Source organism: Salvelinus namaycush, chromosome 3 (genome assembly GCF_016432855.1).
Source record: "Salvelinus namaycush isolate Seneca chromosome 3, SaNama_1.0, whole genome shotgun sequence".
Classification (NCBI taxonomy): Eukaryota; Metazoa; Chordata; class Actinopteri; order Salmoniformes; family Salmonidae; genus Salvelinus; species Salvelinus namaycush.
In genome coordinates this window covers 14,802,986-14,819,440 of record NC_052309.1, presented here as the reverse complement: position 1 = coordinate 14,819,440, position 16,455 = coordinate 14,802,986, and the positions used below count along the sequence as shown (strand labels likewise).

The 16,455-nt window shown below is 44.6% G+C and overlaps 1 protein-coding gene and 3 non-coding genes across 4 annotated transcripts; all 4 read left to right on the top strand.

The window, feature by feature from the left end:
• The first annotated feature begins 4,297 nt into the window (after window positions 1-4,297).
• Window positions 4,298-7,299, top strand: LOC120044999 (60S ribosomal protein L17). Its single transcript, XM_038989802.1, has 7 exons — window positions 4,298-4,331; window positions 4,783-4,832; window positions 5,154-5,194; window positions 5,499-5,633; window positions 6,063-6,161; window positions 6,674-6,865; window positions 7,218-7,299. The coding sequence occupies exons 2-7, from the start codon at window positions 4,793-4,795 to the stop codon at window positions 7,263-7,265; spliced, it is 555 nt and encodes a 184-aa protein (XP_038845730.1). The 5' UTR covers window positions 4,298-4,331; window positions 4,783-4,792; the 3' UTR covers window positions 7,266-7,299.
• LOC120045226 lies at window positions 4,992-5,061 on the top strand. Its single transcript, XR_005476658.1, has one exon. It is a non-coding gene; the product is annotated as a small nucleolar RNA SNORD58 (small nucleolar RNA).
• On the top strand, window positions 5,894-5,963 carry LOC120045224. The gene has a single exon (XR_005476656.1). It is a non-coding gene; the product is annotated as a small nucleolar RNA SNORD58 (small nucleolar RNA).
• Window positions 7,058-7,127, top strand: LOC120045225. Its single transcript, XR_005476657.1, has one exon. It is a non-coding gene; the product is annotated as a small nucleolar RNA SNORD58 (small nucleolar RNA).
• Window positions 7,300-16,455: the final 9,156 nt, after the last annotated feature.

The window sequence follows — 16,455 nt, the reverse complement described above, 5'->3', positions numbered from 1 at the left end:
AATCTAACGAGTAATGTAGGGTATGTAAACATTATATTAAGTGGCATTGTTTAAAGTGGCTAGTGATACATTTTTACATCAATTTCCATCAATTTCCATTATTAAAGTGGCTGGAGTTGAGTCAGTATGTTGGCAGCAGCCACTCAATGTTAGTGGTGGCTGTTTAACAGTCTGATGGCCTTGAGATAGAAGCTGTTTTTCAGTCTCTCAGTCCCTGCTTTGATGCACCTGTACTGACCTCGCCTTCTGGATGATAGCGGGGTGAACAGGCAGTGGCTCGGGTGGTTGTTGTCCTTGATGATCTTTATGGCCTTCCTGTGACATTGGGTGGTGTAGGTGTCCTGGAGGGCAGGTAGTTTGCCCCCGGTGATGCGTTGTGCAGACCTCACTACCCTCTGGAGAGCCTTACGGTTGTGGGCGGAGCAGTTGCCGTACCAGGCGGTGATACAGCCCGACAGGATGCTCTCGATTGTGCATCTGTAAAAGTTTATGAGTGCTTTTGGTGACAAGCCGCTGCTGCGCCTTCTTCACAACGCTGTCTGTGTGGGTGGACCAATTCAGTTTGTCCGTGATGTGTACGCCGAGGAACTTAAAACTTACTACCCTCTCCACTACTGTCCCGTCGATGTGGATAGGGGGGTGCTCCCTCTGCTGTTTCCTGAAGTCCACAATCATCTCCTTTGTTTTGTTGACGTTGAGTGTGAGGTTATTTTCCTGACACCACACTCCGAGGGCCCTCACCTCCTCCCTGTAGGACGTCTCGTCGTTGTTGGTAATCAAGCCTACCACTGTAGTGTCGTCCGCAAACTTGATGATTGAGTTGGAGGCGTGCATGGCCACGCAGTCGTGGGTGAACAGGGAGTACAGGAGAGGGCTCAGAATGCACCCTTGTGGGGCCCCAGTGTTGAGGATCAGCGGGGTGGAGATGTTGTTACCTATCCTCACCACCTGGGGGCGGCCCATCAGGAAGTCCAGTACCCAGTTGCACAGGGCGGGGTCGAGACCCAGGGTCTCGAGCTTAATGACGAGTTTGGAGGGTACTATGGTGTTAAATGCTGAGCTGTAGTCGATGAACAGCATTCTCACATAGGTATTCCTCTTGTCCAGATGGGTTAGGGCAGTGTGCAGTGTGGTTGCGATTGCGTCGTCTGTGGACCTATTGGGGCGGTAAGCAAATTGGAGTGGGTCTAGGGTGTCAGGTAGGGTGGAGGTGATATGGTCGTTGACTAGTCTCTCAAAGCACTTCATGATGACGGAAGTGAGTGCTACGGGGCGGTAGTCGTTTAGCTCAGTTACCTTAGCTTTCTTGGGAACAGGAACAATGGTGGCCCTCTTGAAGCATGTGGGAACAGCAGACTGGGATAAGGATTGATTGAATATGTCCGTAAACACACCAGCCAGCTGGTCTGCGCATGCTCTGAGGACGCGGCTGGGAATGCCGTCTGGGACTGCAGCCTTGCGAGGGTTAACACGTTTAAACATTTTATGTTTAAATGTTTTATTGACTCAACACATTTCAGCTTTTAATTTTTTATTAATTTGTAAACATTTCTAAAAACACTTCTATATTGGGATATTGTGTGGAGGCCAGTGACACCAAATCTAAATTTAATCAATTATACATTCAGGCTGTAACACAACAAAATGTGGAAAAAGTGAATAGTTTGTTTGAACAGTTTCTGCACTGTTTATCCTGATGCCTAGTCACCTTACCAATATACTGTACATACAGTATCTACTTCTATCCCTCCCGTATCACTGCACATTGTAAATATGGTATTTGAACTGACCGTGTATAAAGCTTCTTAATTTCTCATGTTCTTCTGATTTCAATTTCTTGTTTGTTTTTGTTCTACCGTATATTAGTTTTAGTGCTTCATTGATATTGATTGTTGGGTTTGGAGCTTGTAAGAAAGGCATTTCACTGTACTTGTGCACGTGACATAAAAAAATATATATACAGTACCAGTCAAAAGTTTGTACACACCTACTCATTCAAGGGTTTCTTTATTTTTACTATTTTAAACATTGCAGAACAATAGTGAAGATATCAAACTATGAAATAACACATATGGAATCATGTAGTTATAACAACACAAGGAGAGACCTAGATGCAGACACGGGAGGCAGATGGTTTGAGCTCTGATATTTATTTTAGACCATTCTGCCTGACCCTGACCTCGAGTCTGCCTGCCGCCTTGTACCATTTTGGACTCTGACGCACAGAGTCAGGACAGGCAAGGGTCAGAACCAGGAGGATGAGGAAAAACAGGAGCTAGGAGAAAAACGCTGGTTGACTTGGCAAACAAGACAAACTGGCACAGACAGACAGAAAACACAGGTATAAATACACAGGGGATAATGGGGAAGATGGGCGACACCTGGAGGGGGGTGGAGACAAGCACAAGGACAGGTGAGACAGATCAGGGTGTGACAGTAGTAACCAAAACAGTGTTAAACAAATCAAAATATATTTATATTTGAGATTATTCAAAGTAGCCACCCTTTGCCTTGATGACAGCTTTGCACACTAGCTTCACATGGAATGGTTTTCCAACAGTTTTGAAGGAGTTCCCACATATGCTGAGCACTTGCTGCTTTTCCTTCACTCTGCGGTCCAACTCATCCCAAACCATCTCAGTTGGGTTGAGGTTGGGTGATTGTGGAGGCCAGGTCATCTGATGCAGCACTCCATCACTCTCCTTCTTGGTCAAATAGCCCTTACAGAGCCTGGAGGTGTGTTGGGTCATTTTCCTGTTGAAAAACAAATGATACAGCAAAGCAAAGCACCCCCACACCTCCTCCTCCATGCTTCACGGTGGGAACCACACAGCCGGAGATCATCCGTTCACAAATTGCATCTCGCAAAGACACAGCGGTTGGAACCAAAAATCTCAAATTTGGACTCAAAAGACCAAAGGACAGATTTCCACTGGTCTAATGTCCAATGGCCAAAAGCAAGTCTCTTCTTCTTATCGGTGTCCTTTGGTAGTGGTTTCTTTGCAGCAATTCGACCATGAAGGCCTGATTCATGCAGTCACCTCTGAACAGTTGATGTTGAGATGTGTATGTTACTTGAACTCTGTGAAGCATTTATTTGGGCTACAATTCCTGGTAACTCTAATGACTCTGGGTCTTCCTTTTCTGTGGCGGTCCTCATGAGAGCCAGTTTCATCATAGCGCTTGATGGTTTTATTGACTGCACTTGAAGAAACTTTCAAATTTATTGAAATGTTCCGGATTGACTGACCTTCATGTCCTAAGTAATGATGGACTGTCATTTCTCTTTGCTTATTTGACCTGTTTTTGACATAATATGGACTTGGTCTTTTACCAAAAAGGGCTATATTTTGTATACCACCCCTACCTTGTCACAACACAACTGATTGGCTCAAACGCACCAAGAAGGAAAGAAATTCCAGAAATGATATTTTAACAAGGCACACCTGTTAATTGAAACCTCATGAAGCTGGTTGAAAGAATGCCAAGAGTGTGCAAGGCTGTCATCAAGGCAAAGGGTGGCTACTTTGAAGAATCTTAAATATAAAATATATTTTGATTTGTTTAACACTTTTTGGGTTACTACATGATTCTATATGTGTTATTTCATAGTTTTGATTTCTTCACTATTATTCTACAATGTAGAAAATAGTGGAAATAAAAAAAAAGCCTGGATTGAGTAGGTGTGTCCAAACTTTTGACTGGTACTGTTTATATATTTACAGTATAATTTGTTAAAACTTGATACAAATATTTGGGTTAAAGAAGCCCTCCAGTGATTTTTTTACTTTTCCTGTTGAAAAGCGATATCCCAAGTATAAATATCAATATGCCTCTTCTATAGGGAGAACACATATAAGCGATCCAGAAAAAACATGATCATGGATCTACCTGACAATCTGCATTAGTTATCTGATAACAAGGAGCTCTTTTGAAGATCAGTGATGTCACAGGTGGTCCCATGTTGAATATTTGCCAAGGTAGCAGCACCAGGAAATGAGAGACTCTTTTAGCTGACAAACATTTTAATGATTAGCCCCTCTAGTGATAAGACCTGCAGCACACCTTATAATTTGTGGTGGAGATGAGTGGTCCCCCAAAAAACAGTACAAGCACATAAGAATGTATGATGTTATATGATACATACGAAGGTAGTTAGAGAAATGTGTGTCATCAATAAGTATTAATATTGTTCTTTCCATTGGAATAAATGCTTGTCAGAAATTACACCAAAGAACCGTTGAAATTTCATAAAATCTCGCGAGAAGACATTCACGACTTCTACTCCCAGAATGCTCTTTTCTACCTCTTCCCTTCCGCGGCCTGAGAAAGTAAGTGAACAGACATACAAATGGGTCCGAAAATCCATCTAATCTCTTCAATATCTACGGCATCCCGACTCTTTAAATGTTTAATTTACATGTATTCCAACTACTACCAAGAAACGTCGGCGTTCATGCTTGTATCTTTTCAAGAAAATATTGTCATATTGGGGATTTTCTTGGCCCCATGTAGCACGCCGGTTTCCAGCCATTTTTACCTTTGCTACCAACAAGAAAACGTCCTATGACTGAATCCTTATAAAAAAATGCATTGTCGTATTGATTTATTCGTATTTGGTTGTAACTAAAGCAGAAACGTTCTAGTTATGCTAATGTTAGCTAGCTAACACGTAGCGCATCCTCCAGTATGTCGGATTTGTTTTCTCAAACAACCCACTGACATGTTCGCCGATTAGGGCACCGGTCTGTTACAAACTAACAAACCTTTTATCGTTTGCAGGTCTCTGAAAATGGTCCGCTATTCGCTCGACCCCGAGAACCCGACTAAGTGTGAGTATCTACTGGGTGGTGATTGTCTCCCTGGCTTCATTCATTGGCTAGCTCGCTAATGCTAGCTAGGTACTATCCTTCTGGCAGCATGCATGGTTAAGTCTTAACGGACATTGCAATTACCCATGATATTAAGTCATACGTACCTATATGCAGTGGTTGTAATGATGACTTTCTTAGGACACCTTTGGATTACCCATGAAAATAAATATGAATGAGGCTGAGCAACCGCATGTTCGTAAACTTATCATTGTTTAATCACCATACTTGTTTTGTGACCTCACTGATTATTGCTGGATTTCTCCCCCCCCCCCCCCACAGCATGCAAGTCGAGGGGCTCTAATCTCCGGGTTCACTTCAAGGTAAGTCCTTGTCTTTTCTAACTGAGTGACACGAAGTTGATTTCAGTCTGGTTGTCTACTGTAATTCTAGCAATGTGGGAGTTACGTTTGGTGGTAATTGGTATTTATTGGTAGACATAAATGAGTACAGACGTAGGTGTGGTGTTTTGCTATGATGACAACATTGGAGACCTTTGGAATCAAATGTGACAATATCTAACAAATAACTGAGCAATTTTGCATCCATGCCTATTGGACCAAGTTATAACATGTTATTTATATATGTAGCTACTACAGCATATTGATATTTTATTTTTCCCAACAGAACACCCGTGAGACAGCTCAGGCCATCAAAGGCATGCACATCCGCAAGGCCACCAAGTACCTGAAGGATGTTACCATCAAGCATCAGTGTGTTCCCTTCCGCCGCTACAATGGGGGTGTTGGCAGGTGTGCCCAGGTGAGCTTCAGTTATATTTGACCTAGCCTCTATTGAAATGGCTTTAGGGGAGACTGCTTGGTATCTTTATGAGAATATTAACTCTTTCCTATATTTCCCATTTTTAAAAGTAGCGGGATTTTAAGTTACAAAATTGCTTCTTTTTTTTTCTTTTTTTTTAACGTGCTTTGGAGACTGGTACAAAATGCCTTGCAATATTGAAAAGGTGTCAGACCTTGTACTTAATCATGTTTTTTTAATGCGTGACTGAAATGAAATGGTTGCAGTGATGACTTTCTTAGGACACCTTTGGATTACCCATGAAAAGAAACATGAATGAGGCTGAGCAACCATACATTTGCACTTATGTCTACGTTAATGTGGACCAGAAATGGGGTCACTTATTCTGGCCCAGTCTGGTATGCACAACTGACAACCTTTCTTCTGCAGGCCAAGCAGTTTGACTGGACACAGGGACGCTGGCCCAAGAAGAGCGCAGAGTTCCTTCTCCACATGCTGAAGAACGCTGAGAGCAACGCTGAGCTTAAGGTAAGGTTGAGTTATTTGCTAGAGGCCTGAGATTTATTGTGCCGTGCCTGTAGTGGAGAGTAGTACTTTTTTCATGGCTTTCTCTTGTCCCTCTGCTGTAGACATGGTGAGCAATGTGTTTGGACCATGGAATCTCAATAAAATCAGTATTGAATCTTAATACATATAGAATCGCAATGCATGTTGCATCGGCACCTAAAGTATAGTGATAATATCATATTGTGAAGTCCCTGGCAATTCCTAGCCCTAGTGGAGAGATGGGTGAAAGTATGATGCTATCAAGCTTGTAGCAAAGTCTGCATGTTTGGGATTTGTTCTTTTATTTGTGTTCAAGCTGTGTAATGCACACAATTCATGATTGCAATGACCGTTAACCATGAAAATTCTTGGAATTGAGTCGTCATGATTCTTGTATGACCAATCTAACTTGGTATGCATTAAGTACTGTCTATAAATCTGACAACTACGTGGCTTTACTTGTTGACCGGTTTGTCTTCGCTCTATTCTGACAGGGTTTGGATGTAGACTCCCTGGTGATCGAACACATCCAAGTGAACAAGGCCCCAAAGATGCGCAGACGCACATACCGTGCCCACGGTCGCATCAACCCCTACATGAGCTCTCCATGCCACATTGAGATGATCCTCACAGAGAAGGAGCAGATTGTTCCCAAACCAGAGGAGGAGGTCGCCACTAAGAAAAAGGTGCACATGCGCCAAAGCCTTTTGCACAATCTGCTTAGTATCTTTCTCATAATATTTACTCTTCCACATTTCTCATGTAAAAGTAGCATCATTAGAGGGAACAAAATGGTTTACTGTCCTTCTGGCATCATAAATCATGAAGTCTAATCAGACCTTACCAGTATGGTTTTTATACATTCCTGTATGAGATGGTTGCAGTGATGACTTTCTTAGGACACCTTTGGATTACCCATGAAAAGAAATGTGAACGAGGCTGAGCAACCACACATTTACATTTGTCATTCTGTTCGAATGTGGGTATTATCAGAATTGGTATGGTGTTTATGTTGGTCTGACATTCTTTGTCCTGCAGGTTTCTCAGAAGAAGCTGAAGAAGCAGAAACTCATGGCACGGGAGTAAATGTAAATAAAATGGAACCATTCTTACCAAAACAGTCTCACGCTTCATTACTTCATGAGTGTATTTGGAAATTCCCTACTGCTCGTGTAAAATGTTTAAATCCAATATTCCATATCGAGGCAAATGGTTTCAAACAAACCAACATAATAAATGGACAGTCGTGTAGCTTAGCGGCAATGCTGTTCAGATGCAGTTTGTTACTTGCTGAAATATCACACGCAGAACTGAAAATATTGCGGCCTTATAAGAGATGAATCCATTGTAAAATTCTGTAACAACCACAGCATGCATGTACATGGTGAAAGCAAGCATTTGTGACTAATGCAGTCTTCATAGGAGGGGTGGATGGATCTGTAAAGATGGCAGTGACTGAGTCCACGATAGACAAAAATGGCACATATGTCTGAGGATTTCAGGAACCCCCTCTAGCATTTTAGACCAGGGCTGTGCACATGAAGGAGCAAATTGTGCATTTGACTTAGTCTACACTTGGATAATTGCCTTTCTCCACTTGGTGGTGCCAATGTCCAGATTTGAGCCCTACACAGGATGTAGGCCTCTACAGGATTAACCATGGCACCATTTTAGTAATATTCGAATAATAGTCACCTGAGTAACATCTGCCTGTTTGAATAGGCCTACATCATGGAAGGACTTTGTCTACAATTAGTTTTCAATCGAATGCTAGTTACAAACTGCTTAGTCAAGACCGCCAACAGAGGGCAGGTGTAGCCTACTCAAATTTGAGAGCCAGTCTGGTCTGCTTTCAGTACGAAAAAACATTGCAACGTTGAATTAACCATATGCAGTGCTGTTCTGAACGACACGTTGAAAAATGGGGAGTGGTTGTCGGTTGGAGAACGCTGCAAGCGTACGTGTCGGGTGTAGGCCTAATTATTAGTCCAATTGCTCTGTTTTGCAAATTTATTGGACAAATTCAAGTCTCCCTGTTTCGTCCGGCTGAATGAATATACTCCTGTTCAATAATGTTTGAATGTTTTAGGGGAACGTGTAGTTCAGTACATACCATTATGCTGCGCAACGTGCAAGTGGAGTAGCTTACCGTTTCCTCCCCCGGTTGGTAGTTTGTCACTCAGACCACTGCGCCACTCGGGAGCCTACGGCACTGCATCGCAGTGCTAGAGGTGTCACTACAGACTCTGGTTCGATTCCAGGCTGTATCACAACCAGCCATGATTGGGAGTCCCATAGGGCGGCATACAATTGGCCCAGCGTGGTTAGGGCTTGGACGGGGTAGGCCGTCATTGTAATTAAGAATATGTTCTAAACTGACTTGCCTGATTTAAATAAAAGAATTTCCCGGTCTCACCTGGAGCCCTATGTCTGAATCAGTGGCAAGTTAGGGAGTAAACGTTATATGGGTTACCTCCAATTTATGGCCGTCCCTTAAGAAAAATATATATTCACCTAAACACTCCTTGAATGCTTGAGAAAAGTTACCCATATATTCCAAATAATAATTAAACAAAGTGGAAGACAGATCACCAGCCTTAGATATGTAGTTGTTGACACTTCGTCCTGTAAGAATTAGAGTTAGACTACGGACACCAAAAGATTAAAGCTTTAACTGCTGGCTACTCTCCTTCCGTTGCTTAACCCAACAAGACAAGGTCACAACTGTTACCTCAAAAGCTGTCTGCGTTTAAACATATATTGTACAGAAAGTGAATCGCTTAATCAATTGATAGAAACATAATTAGATTACTTCTCAAGCAAAATCCATTTTTGGTCTCGTAGGCTATAGGCTGTAGCTCAGCCTCTGAATGTCAAAGAAACAAAACAATATACAGAGAGTATTCAGACACCTTGACTTTTTCCACATTTTGTTACTTTACAGCCTTATTCTAAAATTGATTAATTCGTTTTTATTCCTGAACAATCTACACACAATACCCCATAATGACAAAGCAAAAACAGGTTTTTGCAGCGATTACGGCCTCGAGTCTTGGGTATGATGCTACCAGCTTGGCACCACTGTATTTGGGGAGTTTCTCCCATTATTCTCTGCGAATTCTCTCAAGCTCTTTTAGGTTGGATGGGGAGCGTTGCTGCACAGCTATTTTCAGGTCTCCAGAGATGTTCGATCGGGTTCAAGTCTGGGCTCTGGCTGGGCCACTCAAGGACATTAAGGGACTTGTCCCAAAGCCACTCTTGGATGTGTGCTTAGGGTCGTTGTCCTGTTGGAAGGTGACCCTTTGCCCCAGTTTGAGGTCCTGAGCACTCTGGAGCAGGTTTTCATCAAGGATCTCTCTGTATTTTGCTCCATTCATCTTTCCCTCTCCTGACTAGTCGCCCAGTCCCTGCCGCTGAAAAACATCCCCACAGCATGATGCTGCCACCACGATTCACGGTAGGGATGGTGCCAGGTTTCCTCCAGACGTGACACTTAGCATTCAGGCTGCCATGTGCCTTTTACTGAGTATTTGTATTTATTATGGATCCCCATTAGCTGCTGTCATAGCACTTTTCCTGAGGTCCAGCAAAATTTAGGCAGTTTATACAATTTAAAAACATTACAATACATTCACAGATTTCACAACACAGTGTGCCCTCAGGCCCCTACTCAGTCACTACCACATATCTACAGTACTAAATCCATGTGTATGTATAGTGCATATGTTATTGTGTGTGTGTATGCATGTGTCTGTGCCAATGTTTGTGTTGCTTCACAGTCCCCGCTGTTCCAAAAGGTGTTTTATTAGCTGTTTTTTAAATCTAATTTTACTGCTTGTGTCAGGTGATGTGGAGTAGAGTTCCGTGCAGTCATGGCTCTATGTACGGTCGTGGCCAAAAGTTTTGAGAATGACACAAATATTAATTTCCACAAAGTTTGCTGCTTCAGTTTCTAGATATTTTTTGTCAGATGTTACTATGGAATACTGAAGTATAATTACAAGCATTTCATTAGTGTCAAAGGCTTTTATTGACAATTACATGAAGTTGATGCAAAGAGTCAATATTTGCAGTGTTGACCCTTCTTTTTCAAGACCTCGGCAATCCGCCCTGGCATGCTGTTAATTAACTTCTGGGCCGCATCCTGACTGATGGCAGCCCATTCTTGCATAATCAATGCTTGGAGTTTGTCAGAATTTGTGGGTTTTTGTTTGTCCACCCGCCTCTTGAGGATTGACCACAAGTTCTCAATGGGATTAAGGTCTGGGGAGTTTCTTGGCCATAGACCCAAAATATCGATGTTTTGTTCCCCGAGCCACTTAGTTATCACTTTTGCCTTATGGCAAGGTGCTCCATTATGCTGGAAAAGCATTGTTCGTCACCAAACTGTTCCTGGATGGTTGGGAGAAGTTGCTCTCGGAGGATGTGTTGGTACCATTCTTTATTCATGGCTGTGTTCTTAGGCAAAATTGTGAATGAGCCCACTCCCTTGGCTGAGAAGCAACCCCACACATGAATGGTCTCAGGATGCTTTACTGTTGGCATGACACAGGATTGATGGTAGCGCTCACCTTGTCTTCTCCGGACAAGCTTTTTTTCCGGATGACCGAAACAATCGGAAAGGGGATTCATCAGAGAAAATGACTTTACCCCAGTCCTCAGCAGTCCAATCCCCATACCTTTTGCAGAATATCAGTCTGTCCCTGATGTCTTTCCTGGAGAGAAGTGGCTTCTTTGCTGCCCTTCTTGACACCAGGCCATCCTCCAAAAGTCTTCGCCTCACTGAGCGGGCAGATGCACTCACACCTGCCTGCTGCCATTCCTGAGCAAGCTCTGTACTGGTGGTGCCCCGATCCCGCAGCTGAATCAACTTTAGGAGACGTTCCTGGCGCTTGCTGGACTTTCTTGGGCGCCCTGAAACCTTCTTCACAACAATTGAACCGCTCTCCTTGAAGTTCTTGATGATCTGATAAATGGTTGATTTAGGTGCAATCTTACTGGCAGCGATATCCTTGCCAGTGAAGCACTTTTTGTGCAAAGCAATGATGACGGCAGGTGTTTCCTTGCAGGTAACCATGGTTGACAGAGGAAGAACAAGGATTCCAAGCACCACCCTCCTTTGGAAGTTTCAGTCTGTTATTCGAACTCAATCAGCATGACAGAGTGATCTCCAGCCTTGTCCTCGTCAACACTCACACCTGTTTTAACGAGAGAATCATTGACATGATGTCCGCTGATCCTTTTGTGGCAGGGCTGAAATGCAGTGGAAATGTTTTGGGTGGATTCAGTACATTTGCATGGTAAAGAGTGACTTTGCAATTAATTGCAATTCATCTGATCACTCTTCATAACATTCTGGAGTATATGCAAATTGCCATCATACAAAATGTGAAAATTTATATTTGTGTCATTCTCAACTTTTGGCCACGACTGTAGTACTGTGTGCCTCCCATAGTCTTCTGGACTTGGGGACTGTGAAGAGACCTCTTGTGGCATGTCTTGTGGGGTATGCATGGGTGTCTGAGCTGTGTGTCAGTAGTTTAGACAGACAACTTGGTGCATTCAACATGTCAATACCTCTCATAAATAAAAGTAGTGATGAAGTCAATCTTTCCTCCACGACAAATTGACATGCATATTATTAATATTAGCTCTCTGTGTACATCAGAGAGCCAGCCGTGCTGCCCTGTTCTGAGCCAATTGCAATTGGCTCAATTGCAAAAAAGTCATTTTTTGTGGCACATGACCACCCGACTGAACAGTGGTCCAGGTACGACAAACCTAGGGCCTGTAGGACCTGCCTTCTTGATAGTGTTGTTAAGAAGGCAGAGCATCGCTTTATTATAGACAGAATACTACTGCATCAATATGTTTTGACCATGACAGTTTACAATCTAGTGTTACTCCAAGCAGTTTAGTCATCTGAACTTCCTCATTTTCCACATTAGTGAGGGTTTTGTTACAAGTACAATGCTTTTAGTTTTAGAAATATTTAGGGCTAACTTATTCCTTGCCACCCACTCAAACTAACTGCAGCTCGTTGTTGAGTGTTGCAGTCATTTCAGTCGCTGTAGTAGCTGATGTGTGTAGCGTGGAGTCATCCCTATACATAGAAACTCTGGCTTTACTCAAAGTCAGTGGCATGTCGTTAGTAAAAATTTAAAAAAGCAAGGGGCCTTAACAGCTACCCTGGGGGAATTCCGGATTCTAACTGGATTATATTTGATAGGCTTCCATTAAAGAACACTCTGTGTTCTGTTAGGCAAGTAACTGTGTAAAGCCATAACACATAAGTTTTTCCAGCAGCAGACTATAATCAATAATGTCAAAAGTCTAACAAGACAGCTGTCTGGCCATTCTACCATAAAGGCCTGATTGGTGGTGTGCTGCAGAGATGGTTGTCCTTCTGGAAGGTTCTCCCATCTCTACAGAGGAACTCTGGAGCGCTGTCAGAGTGACCATTGGGTTCTTGGTCAGCTCCCTGACCTAGGCCCTTCTCCCCCGATTGCTCAGTTTGGCCAGGCGGCCAGCTCCAAACTTCTTCCATTTAAGAACGATGGAGGCCACTGTGTTCTTGGGGACCTTCAATGCTGCAGAAATGTTTTGGTACCCTTCTCCAGATCTGTGCCTCGACACAATCCTGTCTCGGAGCCCTGCGGACAATTCCTTTGACCTCATGGCTTGGTTTTTGCTCTGACATGCACTGTTCAGTGTGGGACCTTATATAGACGCTGGGCCAATTGTGCGCCGCCCTATGGGACTCCCAATCAGGGCCGGTTGTGATACAGCCTGGAATCGAACCAGGGTCTGTAGTGACGCCTCTAGCACTGAGTTGCCTTAGACCGCTGCGCCACTCGGGAACCCAGCTATGTTTTTTTTTAAGGCAGTAAATGAGGCTGAATGAACTGGTTTGCTGCCAGACAAGGCTCTGCTGATAGCCAGGTGTAGCAGTGGTAAGGTGTTGGGACAGCTTTATGTAGGCCCTAACAGTTTGTGGGCACCGTTTGTCACCGTTATAGTGCCATTTGTGCATTGTTTAGTGTTGTGTAGTGGCTTTGCTGGCATACATCCCACATTTATTTATATTATTTTTGCCCCAAGATTTATATGCTAAAATCGACACTGGGTCTGAATACTTTCCGAATGCACTGTATTTTACAGCTTGTTTCTAGCATGAAGCATTGCGGACCCGTTTCAATTTCTGTCACACCCTGATCTGTTTTACCTGTCTTGTGCTTGTCTCCACCCCCCACCAGTTGTCTCCCTTTTGTCACTATTATCTCCTGTGTATTTATACCTGCTTTTTCTGTTTGTCAATGCTGGTTCATCGTGTCAGGGAGTTCCAGCGTGTTTTCCGTTTTTCCTGTTTCTCTAATTTTGTTTTCGAATCTTCCCTGTTCTGACCATTCTGTCTGCCCTATGCCTGCAAGCCGTTCTATCCTGATTGACTCTGCCTTGGATTACTGACCCCTGCCTGCCCTCGAACTGCCCTTTGCCTTCCCCCTGTGTTAAAATAAACCTTCTGAGATTAGAACTATCTGCCTCCTGTGTCTGCATCTGGGTCTTATCCTGATTTGTGATAGTACGAACTAGCTATGACTGATCCAACAGACTCAGACCAGCTCCGGAACGCTGTTCCGGAAGACATGAAGGAGCCACCATTGGAAGACATGAAGAGTTCCTTCAAAGCCTTATGGAAAGACTCCAGATCTTGGCGGAACACCATGACCACACTTTCAATGCATTACTGGAGCTATTCCGTGGATTATTTACCAGGCAGCAAGCCACTACGATCACCTCCCAGACTCTCAGTAACCCCGTTACCAGCGTTTTTTCTCCCCAGCCTACCCTGACTTCCTGTGAACCCCACTTAGCTCCTCCGGGGCGCTATGTGGGAGATCGAGAAACCTGCCGGGCGATTCTCTCCCAGTGCTCTCTCATCTTCGAGCCGCAGCCTTCTTAATTTCCCTTTAGCGTACCTGCTAACGCTCATGTCCGGGAGAGCACTTGCCTGGGCTACGGCGGTGTGGGAGCAACAATCCACTGTTTGCATCAGTCTGGAGGAGTTCATGGCGAAGATAAGAAAGGTGTTCGATTCTCCATTGTCTGGGAGAGAGGCTGCTCGGAAGCTACTTCAACTGTGTCAAGACTCCCGTAGCGTGGCAGACTACGCAGTGGATTTTCGCACTTTTGCCACCAAGAGTGCCTGGAACCCGGAAGCCCTGTTTGACACATTCCTTCATGGATTATTGGTTGTGGTTAAAGACAAGCTCGCAGCCCGGGAGCTGCCCATGGACCTTAACTCTCTCATAGCCTTGACCATACGGATTGATGGGCGGCTACGGGAACGTAGGAGGGAGAGGTCTGTTCCCGGTCACACTCGCTCATCCACGAATCCCACCTCGCCTCTGAGGAATCCCGGAAGTTCCCGAAGTCTATATTGCCGGGAGAATCCGATGTCACCCGAGTTCACAGAGGGCAGTCGACGCGTCTCCTCTGGAGCCCATGCAACTGGGGAGGGCAAGATTGTCTCCTGACTGAGCACCAAGAGCTGTCTGTATTGTTGTACTACAGGACATTACATATCTACCTGTCCATTAAAAGACCATGCTCAGGGCCTCCCGAGTGGCGCAGTGGTCTAAGGCACTGCATCGCAGTTGCTAGCTGTGCCATTAGATATCCTGGTTCGAGTCCAGGCTCTGTCGCAGCCGGCCGCGACTGGGAGACCCATGGGGCAGCGCACAATTGGCCCAGTGTCGTCCGGGTTAGGGGAGGGTTTGGCCAGCAGGTATGTCCTTGTCCCATCGTGCTCTAGCGAGAAATGTGGTGGGCCGGGCGCATTCACGCTGACACAGTCGCCAGGTGTACGGTGTTTCCTCTGACACATTGGTGTGGCTGGCTTCTAGGTTAAGCGGGCATTGTGTCAAGAAGCAGTGCGGCTTGGTTGGGTCATGTGTCGGAGGACGAATGTCTCTCGATCTTCGCCTCTCCCGAGTCCGTATGGGAGTTGCAGCGATGAGACAAGACTGTAACTACCAATTGGATATGATGAAATTGGGGAGTAAAGGGGATACATTTTTTTATTAAAACATGCTCATCAGTAGGTAAGAGTACGCTGGTGAGCCATACAGGGAGTTTCCAATCTCCCATTACTCGTAACCCTCTTTATGCCATCCTGCTGTGACCGGTCCAAATCTCTCCGAGTGCTCATTGACTCTGGGACTGATGAGAGTTTTATGCCCTCGACCTGCCCTTTGCCTGCCCCCTGTGTTAAAATAAACCTTCTGAGATTCTAACTATCCACCTCCAGTGTCTGCATCTGGGTCTTATCCTTAGTCGTGATAATTTCCTTTAATAAAAGGTAGGCCTATGGCATACACCCTTTCATACCCCCTAAATTCGAGTGTTTGATATAACCTAACAGCCCTTCACTGATACGGAGGTAGGCTGTTTAAAGAGTGCATGGTGGGTGGAGAAATTGACCACAAATCTAAAGTCTAATTTAATCTTTCAAACAGGTAGGCCTACCTCTTATTTCTTAAATAGGAAGAAATAGGCTCCAACACAAAGCCCTCTTGTTGTTAGTAAAGTTGAATTAAAATGAAGACATTGAAATGAATTATGCCTACTCAAATGTGCCTAATTTAAGCACCATGAGCTGCCCTTCTCGGATTGATTGTGCTGAGGCTGCTGCTTCAAGTTTCAGCCACACAATGTAAGTAACTCGAATCTGGCTTATTGTGAAGTCAATAACTCTGATACATACATTATGTGCAAGAAACATACTGTTTTTTTTTAAATTTATTATTTTTTAATTTTAATTTTATCCCCTTTTCTCCCCAATTTTCGTGGTATCCAATCGCTAGTAATTACTATCTTGTCTCATCGCTACAACTCCCGTACGGGCTCAGGAGAGACGAAGGTCGAAATCCACGCGTCCTCCGAAGCACAACCCAACCAAGCCGCACTGCTTCTTAACACAGCGCGCCTCCAACCCGGAAGCCAGCCGCACCAATGTGTCGGAGGAAACACCGTGCACCTGGCCACCTTGGCTAGCGCGCACTGCGCCCGGCCCGCCACAGGAGTCGCTGGAGCTCGATGAGACAAGGATATCCCTACCGGCCAAACCCTCCCTAACCCGGACGACGCTAGGCCAATTGTGCGTCGCCCCACGGACCTCCCGGTCGCGGCCGGCTGCCACAGAGCCTGGGCGCGAACCCAGAGACTCTAGACCACTGCGCCACCCGGGAGGCCCTGAAACATACTGTTTTTAATC